Source organism: Octopus sinensis, linkage group LG10 (genome assembly GCF_006345805.1).
Source record: "Octopus sinensis linkage group LG10, ASM634580v1, whole genome shotgun sequence".
In the NCBI taxonomy this organism is placed as follows: domain Eukaryota; kingdom Metazoa; phylum Mollusca; class Cephalopoda; order Octopoda; family Octopodidae; genus Octopus; species Octopus sinensis.
In genome coordinates, this window is record NC_043006.1 from 71,989,279 (window position 1) to 72,002,358 (window position 13,080).

Below are 13,080 nucleotides of genomic sequence, written 5' to 3' on the forward strand. Positions count from 1 at the left end.
TTCTTGATTTTGTTGATATATGATATGAGCATGTTTTTTCTTATCTTTTAGGTTTGAACAGTCTCCAAAGTGGCTTACATAAACAGCATATCAAAGACTTGTTTGTTGAGCTGTGCCTAACAGTACCTGTACGACTCAGTTCCTTATTGCCATATCTACCCATGCTCATGGATCCTTTAGTATCAGCTTTAAATGGATCACAGACCTTAGTTAGTCAGGCAAGTAGTTCAGATTTTACTCTCTGTTGGTTTGCTTTCAAAAATTGTTCCTAACTGACATTAATATTATAAAAACTTTAAAAAAAAATTAATGTAAATATCTTTTTAGTACACAGAAGGGCATGTTTAAGGACTAATGTCAATGTTTGCTTTTACATAGTTAAAAGGATAAGAGATAAATCTAAGTTTAGGGCATTGCTCTATCACAGATAACATTTCCAGGTGATTTGGTGTCATTTAATGTGCTAGAAATAGCAGTTAGATTTCACTCACATCACTCACTCTACTGTCTTAAGGAAGATATGTTAGATTATGTAGTCACAATTATCCCTAAATGACAAGGTGTTCATGGTTGGAACACTTTTGATCAGAAGTCAACTGGGGTTAGTAAACAACAATATGAACAGGACCAATATTTTCTGCTAATGTTACTTGTAATAAATATTATGACCCAAGAAAAGGTTTATCCCTCATCTCCTAAATCAGAACAAAACAGAAATTGGGTAATATTTAGAACTTTTATATTTTTTAACATTGTGAGAAAATTTCACTGTAAGAGAATGTGTGGCTGTTATGCTTTTCTGCAACATTTGTTGAAGCTCTACTAGACTAGAGACTGATGTATGTATGGTGTTTGTTTAAGCATTGTGAAATGTTTGTCCTGTATGCTATACTCTGTGTGTGTGTATTGTAATATGTAATCATAAAATTATTTTTACTGTTTTGATTTCAGGGTCTTCGTACATTGGAGTTGTGTGTTGACAACTTACAGCCAGAATTTCTATATGAACATATTCAACCAGTCCGTGCTGAATTGATGCAGGTCAGATTCTAGATATTTCTTTTACTTTCCCATGCTGCATCACATCTTGATAACTCTATTAGAGATGGCATTATGGTGTGGCTTTCATTGATTATTTTTGTCTTTTTATAGAAGATGAATGGAGTTAGTTTCATGGTCAGTGGTACTGGTTGCGGTATTGGTGATGGCAGCAGCTGATGTTCCAATCAAACCCAAGAGGCTGTGTTTCCATTGGTTTTTCAGACTATTGATATTACAATACCTGACACAAGTGCCATCATTTTCTTTTATTATTGTGGGATTTGAACTGAAAATGTATAGAATCAGATACCACAAGGGATTCTGTCCAACATTTCAATTTCACCAGTCCACTGCCCTGGATCAATACATTTTTATCAACCTTAATAGGTGCACATGTGGCTGTGTGGTAAGAAATTTACTTCCCAGCCACATGGTTTCAAGTTCAGTCCCACTGCATGGCACTTCCGGCAAGTATCTTCCACTATAGACGAGCTGACCAAAGCCTTGTGGGTGGATTTGGAAACTGAGCAAAGCTTGTCATATAAATATATGTGTGTGTTACTGCCACCTTGTCTTGGCTTCATGTGATAGTTGTAAACGAGTGTGATCATTGTGCAAGCGGTATCCCTTGTTTCCAGTCTTCCATGAAAACATGTCTGGTCATGGAGAAATAAATATTACCTTACTTGGAAACAGATAAGGGTTGGCTACAGGAAGGGCATCAGTCTGTAGAAAATCTGCCTCAACAACTTTCATTCGACTCATGCAAACATGGAAAGGTGAATGTAAAATGATGATAATATTGATGGTGATGATGATGAATATATCCTGTGTCATGCAGAGTAAAGGATGAGGAAGGGAATTAGATATGAAGCTGGGAAGTCAGCAGTTCAAGTCTTGTTTGGCCGGATTGTATAATTTTGTTTCCTTTTTTTTTCTCTAGGCATTGTGGCGTACTTTAAGAAATCCATCAGACAGCATTGCTCTTGTTGCCTTCCGCCTTCTGGGAAAGTTTGGTGGAGGTAACCGAAAAATGGTTAGAGAGCCTCAGCAAGTAAGTTTAGCATAAATTATAATAGCATGTGTATGTGTTTAGCATAAATCATATTTCTTGTGCATACAAGTTTAGCATAAATTAGCATAAGTATCACCAGCTTGTGTGTGTGTTTAAATTTGCATAAAATATATTAGCTTGTGTGTGTGTATAAGTTATTGAATGTAGAATCACCTTCTTTGCTTGTGTGTAAATTAACATAAATTATAAAGTTTGTGTGCGTGTCTGTTTCAAAGTGGATTTTCAGCTTTTCCTCTTTATTTTCCTTATGGTTGTGTTTATCTTCTTCTTCTTCAGCTCAACTATAATGAAAAAGAAACAGTTGGTCCCTGTGTTGTACTTCAGTTCCAAGATTGTAAGATTCCTATTAATTTACCAGTAGAGAAAGTAAGTACATTTCATTGCTTGTAAGGTAGTTGTGTGTGTATTAGTATTGGTGAGTGAGTGTTTATCAGTTGGTCCAGTTACCTAGTTCTCACAGTTACAACATTGTCCATGAACAAGTACAACTGAGTGAACCAGAGCAATGTGAAATGAAGTGCTCAAGAATAGGATGTGCTGCTTGGTCCAAGAATCGAAACCATGACTTAGCAATTATGGGTACAAAACCCTAACAGCTGGGCCACGCTGCTACATTAATCTGGAGCTGAAAAGAATTGACTTTACAGAAGAACTTCAATTGAAATGACTATCTTTTTTTTTTATCTATTATTGGTGGTAGTGATGATGATGATGGCGGTGGTGGTGGCAGAGTTAGGATATAGCAATAACTGATCTCTCTACATCTTCCCCACCTGCATTATTGTTTAGCTCCAGGTCAGTGCTCATTGAGCAGACATGTGTCAGAGTGTTGTCACTATGACCATTCTTGTTTATCTTAAAGGGTATATTGGTTCTCACAGTAGCGTCGTATGTGTGAGTCATTGTGATAGCATTGATACTTCACTGCTACCATGACAACCATATAAGTTTATAAGTTGAGTTAACAGAGAGGAGCTAGAACTATATGAAATCTCCAGATGGTTTTGGCTGAAAAGTGTTGGCAGAAGGGCACCCAGAAGTCATGACCTGTAGGTGGCCCAGCCCTCTCAAGAGTGTAAGAAGTTAAAGGTGGAAACACTTGCCTGAAGAGTGTTTCTCTTCTGAAGTCAGCTCTCTTGAGGGTTTCTTACCACTAAAGCTATATTACTGAATGGGCTCATCATTGTTTTAAAGACATTTTGATTTGGTTGCTCTTTCTAGCAGTCAAGTGACTATGTAGATGTTATCTACTTTCATTTAACCCTTTTGATACCAACCTAGCTAAAACCACCTCTGGCTCTGTAGTACTAATGTCATGTTTTCAAAAGTTCTGAATTAAAATCTTCCATCAAACCATAGTCACAATTTATGTTCCTAACATTAGCTTAATGATAACTAAGTTATTTTACTAAATTCTTTGTTATACTTAAAATTAATTGAAAGAAATACAGAGTATCTCAACAGAAATATCGTAACAAAAAGGTTAAGGGTGTGTTAAGAGCAAGTTTTCAGAGATATGGAATTCTTGTTTAAGCCACACCCGACATAAATTTGTTAGATTTTTTCCTCTTTGTGAATAAAAGAAACTTTGCAAAGTTCATATCTGACATACATCATATTTCTCTCAGCAAAAGAGCAATAGACTGTGTATCATACTTCACTGAGAATGTTTGCAGGAAAGCTGGGGTGGAGTGAATGTGATTACGAAACGAAATAGAATTGTGTGTGAGTGGTACAATGTTTCTTGATGTTTGTCTCTGTGTGTTAGGTACATGCATTTTGGAGAGAGAAAGAGTGTGCAAGATAATCATTCATTGTTTTGACATAAATCCAAATTAAACTGTAATAATATTATAATTTCTTTTCATTCTGTTCTATTACACAGGCCATTGACACTGCTTTGTCCAACCTGAAGTGTAGTACAACAAATGCTTTTGTATTGCGACAGTCTTGGGAACTGATTCGCTGTTTCTTGGTATCAGCCATGAGTCTAGATGACAGCCGCCAATCTCTTCAGCATCTCTTCGCACACAACAGGTCAGTATACCTGCTGCACAAATCAATTTGTTAGTAAACTCTTCAGAAGTAGGTAGGTTGGGTGACCAAGATGTTTGTAGGCCCTCTCTGACTACTGAAACAACCTGAGCATTTGTAGGTCAACACCAACAAGAAAAACATGACTGGATGAACAAATTTGCTTCAAATGTTGGCAACAGAGTGAAGCACTCAATACAAAGGTACCCAATAAAAGATGGTAGTGTTGTTAAACCAAACAGTATGCTAGCCTACTGTCTAATGTAGGCACCAAATGACCAGGAGTTTGTGTTAAATAGGGTGGTATGTTAGACCTATTTTATATATATTAGTCAGTGGGGAAGGAACAGAAGTAGGCCCATCCAGTCTGGTGAGATTTATGTCATACATAGTTGATGTAAACATCTACAGATCAAAGATCTGCTTGACCAGGACTAATCTAGGGATATGCAATGACATGCATATCTACATATATATATATATATATATATATATATTATATATATATTTATTTATACATACATACACACACATACATAAAATATAATTTTGGTGTCTAGTCTATGAAGGCTTAGATTATATATTCAGAAAAATCACCTTTCACTGTTAAACCAATACAATGCAATGAAGAAGCTCAAAGCCTATTCACTATAAAACTGCCTCTCATTTTTGTTTCTGTTATGTTATGAACATTTACAGCTTCACAGAAAAGGAGATCCCTGTTCATTCTGGACCCCTATACAAAAATCCTGATGCCAACCTACGCAAGGTTCATGAACAAGCTCTTACAGGAATGTTTGGTAAGTAAACACCTCTTATTGACATTTTGATTTTTTTTTTGTCATCTTTTTTACAAGCAATGGAATTAAAAGGTGGAGTGACAGAAATAGTGAAATGCCAGGCAGATTACTTTATGGAGTTTATTTATATATCCTTACTTTGTTCTAATTCTACAATGATTCACTTTGACTTTCATAGGCAGGCATGGCTGTGTGGTAAGAAATTTGCTTCCCAACCACATGGTTCCAGGTTCAGTCCTACTGCATAGCATCTTGGGCAAATGTGTCTTCTACTATAGTCTAGAGCCAACTAAAGCTATGTAAGTGGATTTGGTAGATGGAAAATGAAAGAAGCTTGTACATATGTGTGTATGTTGTAAATCATTCTTTTCCAATATTCTGCTAAAACGTGTCTAACCATGGGGAAATATTACCTTGTTTGGGAACAGGTGACGTTGGCAACAAGAAGGACATCTGACTGTGGAAAATTTGCTTCAATAAATCTCTGTCTGACCCATACAAGCATGGATAAGTTGATGTTAAAACAATGATTCTATCATGAATATGTTTTGATCAGGAGCACAAACCAGTGGTTTAAAAACAAAAAAAAATTATATAAGCTATTGGTGCAGGAGTTGCTGTGTGGTTAGTAGCTTGCTTACCAACCGCACAGTTCTGAGTTCAGTCCCACTACGTGGCACCTTGAGTAAATGTCTTCTACTATAACCTTGGGCCGACCAAAGCCTTGTGAGTGGATTTGGTAGACAGAAACTTTATATCATCATCATCATTTAACATCCATTTTCCATGCTAGCGTGGGTTGTACAGTTTGACTGAGGTCTGGTAAAGCCAGCAGCTGCACCAGGCTCCAATCTGATCAGGCAATGTTTCTACAGCTGGATGCCCTTCCTAACGCCAACCACTCCGAGAGTGTAGTGGGTGCTACATATATATAGTGAGAATTTACAAAAAAATAAAAGATGAAGGCAGGTGTGTAAACAACAAACAGATGTATTAGTCTAATGCTCAGGAAGTGAGAAAGTCTTTTACGTTTCGAGCCTATGCTCTTCGACAGAAAGGAACACAGAAATAAACAGGGAGAGAAAATCTAAAAAATATATATGTGTGTATGTGTTTGTATGTCTGTGTTTGTCTCCCCAACATCACTTGACAACCGATGTTGGTGTATTTACGTCTCCATAACTTAGCAGTTTAGCAAAAGAACTGATAGAATAAGTACTAGGCTTACAAAGAATAAGTCCTGGAGTTTATTTCTTCAACTAAAGGCAGTGCTCCAGCATGGCCACAGTCAAATGATTGAAACAAGCAAAAGAATAAAAAGAAAAAGCTGATAATCATGCAATGCTTAATCCAACATTTTAACTGCCCATCTTAATATGCACTTACAGATTGTTAATTAATAAATGAAAGGATGTGAAGTTAAAGAGCTGGATTACTGACTACTTTGTCACTAGAGCCATTGAGTTATGTCTCTGAGTAATGCACTTAATTTTGCTTATACCACATTGCTTACTTCACTGTCCAGTGATTAATTGTGAGGACAGGACATTCATCTGTGAAAACAGACAAATTGCTCCAACAAATATACCATGACTCTTATATAAGGACACAAAAATAGATAAAAATTGTTATAAATGGACAAAATCATTGTTAAAAATGGTGAAAAAATGAAAACACGTGATTGTTCAATTTTTGAAATGTGGCTGTGATTCCAGGTGCAGTCCCACCTTGGACAAGTTTTTTCCACTATATTTCCAGGCGACCACAGCCTTGTGAATGGATTTGGTAGACAACAACTAAAAATCCCATTGTGTGTTTGTGTGTGTGTCCTTGCCATGACATTGTGTGATAGTTGTAAATGGTTGTTACCATCATAAAAACAGTGTCATTCATTTCCAGTATTCTGCAAGAACATGTCTGGCCATGGGAGAAATATTACCTTGCTCGAAAACAGTTAAGGATTGGTGGCATGAAGGGCATCCAGCTGTACTAAATCTGTCTCAATAAACTCCAACCAACCGACGCAAGCATGGAAAAGTGGATGTTAAAATGATAATGAATTAATACATTTATCAAATATTAATGAAAAATTTTTTAAAAACTGGCTATTATCAAAGGAATATTTGCATTTGTTTTTCCAGTGGCTGCTGCTATCAAAGAACTCCGTAATCCTGTTCTTTCATTTATGGGATGCATGGTTCGGCACTACACAATGGTTGCTATTTCTCATCAATGTGGTAAGCCTTTTGCATGTTTATTCTTTTAACATTTTGTCTTTTATAAATAACCCCCAAACCTTTCACCTCACCTTTTGGTTCTTCTCAATGAATCCACTTCGTTGCAAGCATTCAGATCAGTTCTTCAGTCTGAGATTAACTCAGTATCATAACATGCTACTTCCTAAAGTGCCACTGTATTAGTAATGATTACTCCCATCTCCTCAACCTCTTGGCCCTATTGAGCATTCATAAATGCTGTTTTTCATACTCTCACTTGGTTGTAAAAACAAATATAATACCTCCTTGTTGAGAATGTAATACTCCCTTGATGAGAATGTAATTCCCCCCTTTTTGAGAATGTAATACTTTCTTGTTGAATATTAATTTTCATCAAGGATCGAGATACCTGGCGCCTGGCTGTACTTAAGAAGTTACACACCCCCACAACAGAAGTGTAAAGCACTTCTGGTAGTGCCACATAAAAGCACCTGTGTGGTGCCAAGTAAAAGCGTCTGTATGATTTGTAAAAGTGCCAGTGTGACACCACGTAAAAGTGCCAGGTAGTGCCATGTAAAAGCACCCAGCACACTCTGTAAAGTGATTGGCGTTAGGAAGGGCATCCAGCCATGGAAACAAATCAGACTGGAAGCCAAGTGAGACTGGAGTCTGGTACAGCTCCCCAGCTTGCCAGCTCTGATCAAACCGTCCAACCCATACCAGCATGGATAACAGATGTTAAATGATGATGATTAATTGTGATGGTGTTTTGCATAAGTTTGATATCGTTTTACAGGCTGAATGCCTGTAAGAATGCAACAAATGATGGAATGCTGTGTTGGAAAAGACTTGATTAACCTATGCAAATATGGAAAAATAACTGTACAGTGATGCTTGTGACAGCCATCATTGTTATCATCATCATCATTACAATATACCCTCAATGTCATCTTTGTTTGGGTTTCAGTGTGAAGGCTTACTATTTGGTGGTATTATTGTTTATTAATTTAGGCCCATGATAATGTGTCTTGGGTACACTTGGCTAAGTCCCTCTATATGAGTGCTGTGCTAAATGTCAGGCAAGTGGTTGAATAAGTGGTGAGAGGTATTGACCTCCCCCGACCCTGACATACATTTGAGCTTTCTGAATTTCAGAATTTCCCTTTCTATTTCTGTTGCTGCACCTCTTCTTTGTTGATTGGAGTTTGTCCTATACTGAAGGCTTAGAGACTGAACTGCATTGCCAGTGAAACACAAATACTCCTTATTTTGTCAGCAACACTCTATTCATGCCGCCAGTTTCCTGTTTCTTGCTTGCCCTGCTGGAATTGCCATCTGTACCATTCCTCTTGTAGGTCCATTCCCAGTTGGGGAGAAGCAGAACAAACTGCAAGGAATCGATACTCAGATATTGGTTGATGCTATAGCTGCTGTGATGGGACATGAAGAGAAGGAACTCTGCAAACCAGGAACTGTTGCCTTGATGCTCATTCTAAATACTGCCACAATCATTTTGGGCTCACAAGAACGTGTAAGTACCTCTTTATTATTTCCATCGAGAACTATTCATCATGTATAATTCTTCACCATCTTCACTCTAACTGTTTATTATATCAGAAGGTTTCCTTTGCATGTAAACTCTTTGGGGATGGATATACACATGTATGGTCAGGTGGACAACACACACTCTAGAATGCACACATATTTGGATACACACACACACATACATACATGTGTGTTTGTATGTGTGATCGCACATACATACACATGACATACACACACACAAATAGACAACATGAACACATGTATACAAGCATACGTTCATGCACACATGTGGATGGGTGATGAGTGATCAACACTCATGGATGTCTACATGCACACACACACAAGCATATGATTTGACAACAAACACAGAAGGCCTCACACACATACATGCATACAGACATATGTACTCGACACCATATACATATTACCACTATATTCCCACATTAATCTAATCATGTTTATTGTGACCAATTCCCTCTTTATCTTCTCAACTCCTCCTACTCTTTCAGGCTTGCCAGCTGCCATTTTTTGAGTATTTGGTAGAACGTCTCTGTGCCCTATGTTATGACCGAGCTTGGTATGCTAAGTATGGCGGGTAAGTTGATACTCTTCACTTTTATATCTGGCTGTGTGGTAAAATGTTTACTTTTGGGTTCAGTCCTACTGTGTGGAACCTTGGGCGAGCGTTTTCTACTTTATAGCTCCTGGCTGACCTAAGCCTCATTAATGAATTTGGTAGATGGAAACTAAAGAAGCCTGTCATATATATATACGAGGGTGAGTCAAAAAGTAGTGCCATTTTGTTGAGGACAGGTATAATTACCAACACAGGAACATGTATCATACATCAAAATGAAGCTGGTCCTCTGTAGATCACATCGCTACTCCTCAACATAGTGACCGTTTCTCTCAATATCAATGTTCCACCTTTGAATGAGAGCATGCATCCCTGCCTCATAAAATTCTGTTGACTCTTCTTTGAGCCACTTCTTCACTACAGTTTTCACTTCCTTGTCACTGGAATAATTTAGTGCCTTCACATTATCATCTCTTCAGCCCCATGAAAGAGGGTTTGAGAGGCAAACATTATTCCAGTGACAAGGAAGTGAAAAATGTAGTGAAGAAGTGGCTCAAAAAACATTCAACAGAATTTTACGGGGCAAGGATACATGCTCTCCTTCGGAAGTAGAACATTGCTATTGAGAGAAACGGTGACTATGTTGAGGAGTAAGGATGTGATCCACAGAGGACCATCTTCATTTTGATGTATGATACATGTTCCTGTGTTGGTAATTATACCTGTCCTCAACAAAATGGCATTACTTTTTGACCCTGGCTTCCCAGACCCAGTCAAACCGTCCAACCCGTGCTAGTGCGGAAAGCGGACGTTAAACGATGATGATGATGATGATGATGTATGTAAGGGGTGGTGTAAAGTTCCAGGCTTTGTGCAAAAGAAAAATACAGGAGGCTCAGTTAATTATGATTTTATTCTACATATTCCCCTCTCAGACTCATACACTTATTGCAGCAGTCCTTCAGATTTTCTAAGCCCTGTAAAAGAACTTGGAAGGTTGGGCCTCCAACTCGGCCTTTTTGCAATACCCTTAAAGCAAGGAATTTTTCAGCAGCCTCTGTATGTATGATAGATTCTCTTGTCATAAATGACAAATGAGAGTTCAATAAAATAAAGCAGTAATAATGTTCTGTGGACACAAATGTGTCTCTTGAAGCCTGCTGGTGTCTGGCAAACCTTTTGGCAAATGGAACAAGCTGAGGATTCAGTTTGATCGAGTGCTTGTGAATCATTTACTATTTGTTTTCTTGAGTGGATGGCAAGGCCTGCTTTGCTTTGTGCTAGAAAACCACAATGGCAGGTAAAGTTTCCATTTAGAAGAGCAGCTTTTTGCCAGCACGTCTTCATATATATATGGCTGGATGAATGTGTGTGTGTGTGTGTTACTATATCCTTCCCTTGACATCACATGATTGTTGTAAGCAAGTTTCACCATCATGCAAACAGTGTCCTAGGTCATAGGGAAATATTATCTTATTTGAAAACAGGTGAGGGTTGGCAACAAGAAAGACATTTGGTCGTAGAAAATTTACCGTAGCAAATTCTGTGCAACCCATGCCAGCATGGAAAAATGGACATTAAAATGATGATGATAGTGTGATATGTATATATGAATGCGTGTGTTATTGTCTTCTTGCCTTGATGTCGTTGCCAGTGCCGCTGGACTGGCTCCTGCGTAGGTGGCACATAAAAGACACCATTTGAGCGTGGCTGTTGCCAGTACTGCTAGAGTGGCACGTAAAAGCATCCATTACACTCTCGGACTGGTTGGTGTTAGGAAGGGCATCCAGCTGTTGAAACTCTGCTAGATCAGATTGGAGCCTGGTGCAGCCATCTGGTTCGCCAGTCCTCTTTCAAATCGTCCAACCCATGCCAGCATGGAAAGTGGACGTTAAACGATGATGATGACATAATAGTTGTAAACAAGTGTCACCACCATGTAAAGGGCTGCCTTTCGCTTTCTATCTTCCATAAAAACATATCTAGTCTTGGGGTAAACATTACTTGAAAACAGGTAAGGGTGAGTGGCAGGAAGGACCTCTGACTGGAGAAAATCTGGCTGACTAGTGTGACCATGGAAAAATGGATGTTAAAACAGTGATGATGGTGACAAATCTGTGTGTGTGTATTTTTATCTATCATGTTTTAAACCATCCCGTTTCTTTCCTCAATATTGCAGGTGTCAAGCGATTAAAGTCCTCTATGAACATATGCCAAAGAAGTGGGTTCTACAACATCAATTTGTATTTCTGAAAGCTTTACTTTTTGTCATGTTGGACCTTACTGGTGAGGTGAGAAAGACTTAAAGTATACTTTAACATTTGTAAATGATGTTTTAGTCTTCATCCTTTGTTTCATGTCCTCTGCAACCTAAGTAACAGAATCCTTTAGAATTTATTGTTTATATTTTGGAAATGGTTGTTGTGTTTCATTTTAACTCACATCAGTCCTCATCAAGCAGGCTTCTCATCTAAGACATTCCATTCATGAACATCCCATCTTTGTTTTTTCAAACATTGTATAATTGTGGGTATGGCTTTGTCATAAGAAGTTTGCTTCCCAACCACATGGTTCTGGGTTCAGTCCCACTCTGTGGCACTTTGGGCAAGTGTCTTCTACTTCAGCCTCAGGTCAACCAAAGTCTTGTGAGTGGATTTGGTAGATGGAAACTGAAAGAAGCCTGTCGTGTGTTTGTGTGTGTGTTTGCCCCACCACCACCACCACCACTTCACAACTGGTGTTGGTGTGTTTATGTCCCTGTAACTCAGTTGTTCAGCAAATGAAACTGATAGAATAAATACCAGGCTTTAAAAAAGTTAGTACTGGGGTCAATTTGTTTCAACTAAAGTTTTTCAAAGTGGTGCCCCAGCATGACCACTAGCTGATAACTAAAACAAATAAAAGATAGTATATTTTAGAGTACAACATCTAATGTGTCCTTATTTTTTTTCCTTAAGCCCTAGGGGCTCATAAGTTTCCCTGCTGTATAATTGACCAAGGTCACAACATTTTCTCCCTGAACAAGATTCCAGTCTGTTCAAGCCCAGCAATTTTGAGGAGCAGGGACAAGTTGATTACATTGACCCCAGTACTTGACTGGTACTTTATTGACCCCAAATGAATGAAAGGTTGGCTATATGTGTATTGGTCAGTGAATCCTTATTGTCCTTTTGAAAGGAGTTTCTCTTTAAACATCAACTCATTAAATTATGCTTTCTGACTCAGCTCAGTCAAACCATATACCTGTGTACCTACCATGTTACTGGTCATAATCATTTACAAGTTCTTATTTTATGATGAGAGATTATTATAACAAAAATTATGGCCATCTTAATCTTTTATTTGTTTTAGCCATGTTGGGGTACTACCATAGAAATGACTCTGGTCTATACTTTAATTGCAAAGTTATAAATCAAGAAAGACTACACAGTCGCTTGACTTGCTAGAAATAGTAGCCAAACCCTTCTCAAGCTACTCTTTAAACTCCTCAACTCTTTAACTAGTTTCAACTTAAAAACTCAGCCATGCTGGGGCACTGCCATTAAAACTAGGTAATGGGTGTATATGCATCGTTGTACTGTCAACTATTTTATAATAGAAATGATAAATTTAGATTATGAAACCAATGCAGTCCTAGATATAGATTTTGTGTATCTGAATTAAAAAAAAAAAAAAAAAAGGATGAGTTGCTGAGGCTGATAAGTCAGATTTGACCTGGGGCTAAACAACAGTAACAAGAACAACAAGTACAAAGCCATCTCTCTTTTAACATGTAAAATTTATGTTTTGGTG

The 13,080-nt window shown here is 37.9% G+C and overlaps 1 protein-coding gene and 1 non-coding gene across 2 annotated transcripts in view; both read left to right on the top strand.

Moving 5' to 3' along the window:
• LOC115216407 (transformation/transcription domain-associated protein-like) overlaps nt 1-13,080 on the top strand; it is a 129,253-nt gene that overhangs the window by 38,551 nt on the left and 77,622 nt on the right. Inside the window, exons 22-31 of the mRNA XM_029785717.2 lie at nt 52-218; nt 952-1,041; nt 1,985-2,095; nt 2,393-2,482; nt 4,002-4,153; nt 4,850-4,950; nt 7,092-7,187; nt 8,522-8,697; nt 9,221-9,306; nt 11,468-11,579. Coding sequence (XP_029641577.1) covers nt 52-218; nt 952-1,041; nt 1,985-2,095; nt 2,393-2,482; nt 4,002-4,153; nt 4,850-4,950; nt 7,092-7,187; nt 8,522-8,697; nt 9,221-9,306; nt 11,468-11,579 — 1,181 coding nt within the window. The remainder of the gene's footprint in view (nt 1-51; nt 219-951; nt 1,042-1,984; nt 2,096-2,392; nt 2,483-4,001; nt 4,154-4,849; nt 4,951-7,091; nt 7,188-8,521; nt 8,698-9,220; nt 9,307-11,467; nt 11,580-13,080) is intronic.
• On the top strand, nt 3,603-3,730 carry LOC115216870. Its single transcript, XR_003882122.1, has one exon. It is a non-coding gene; the product is annotated as a small nucleolar RNA SNORA11 (small nucleolar RNA).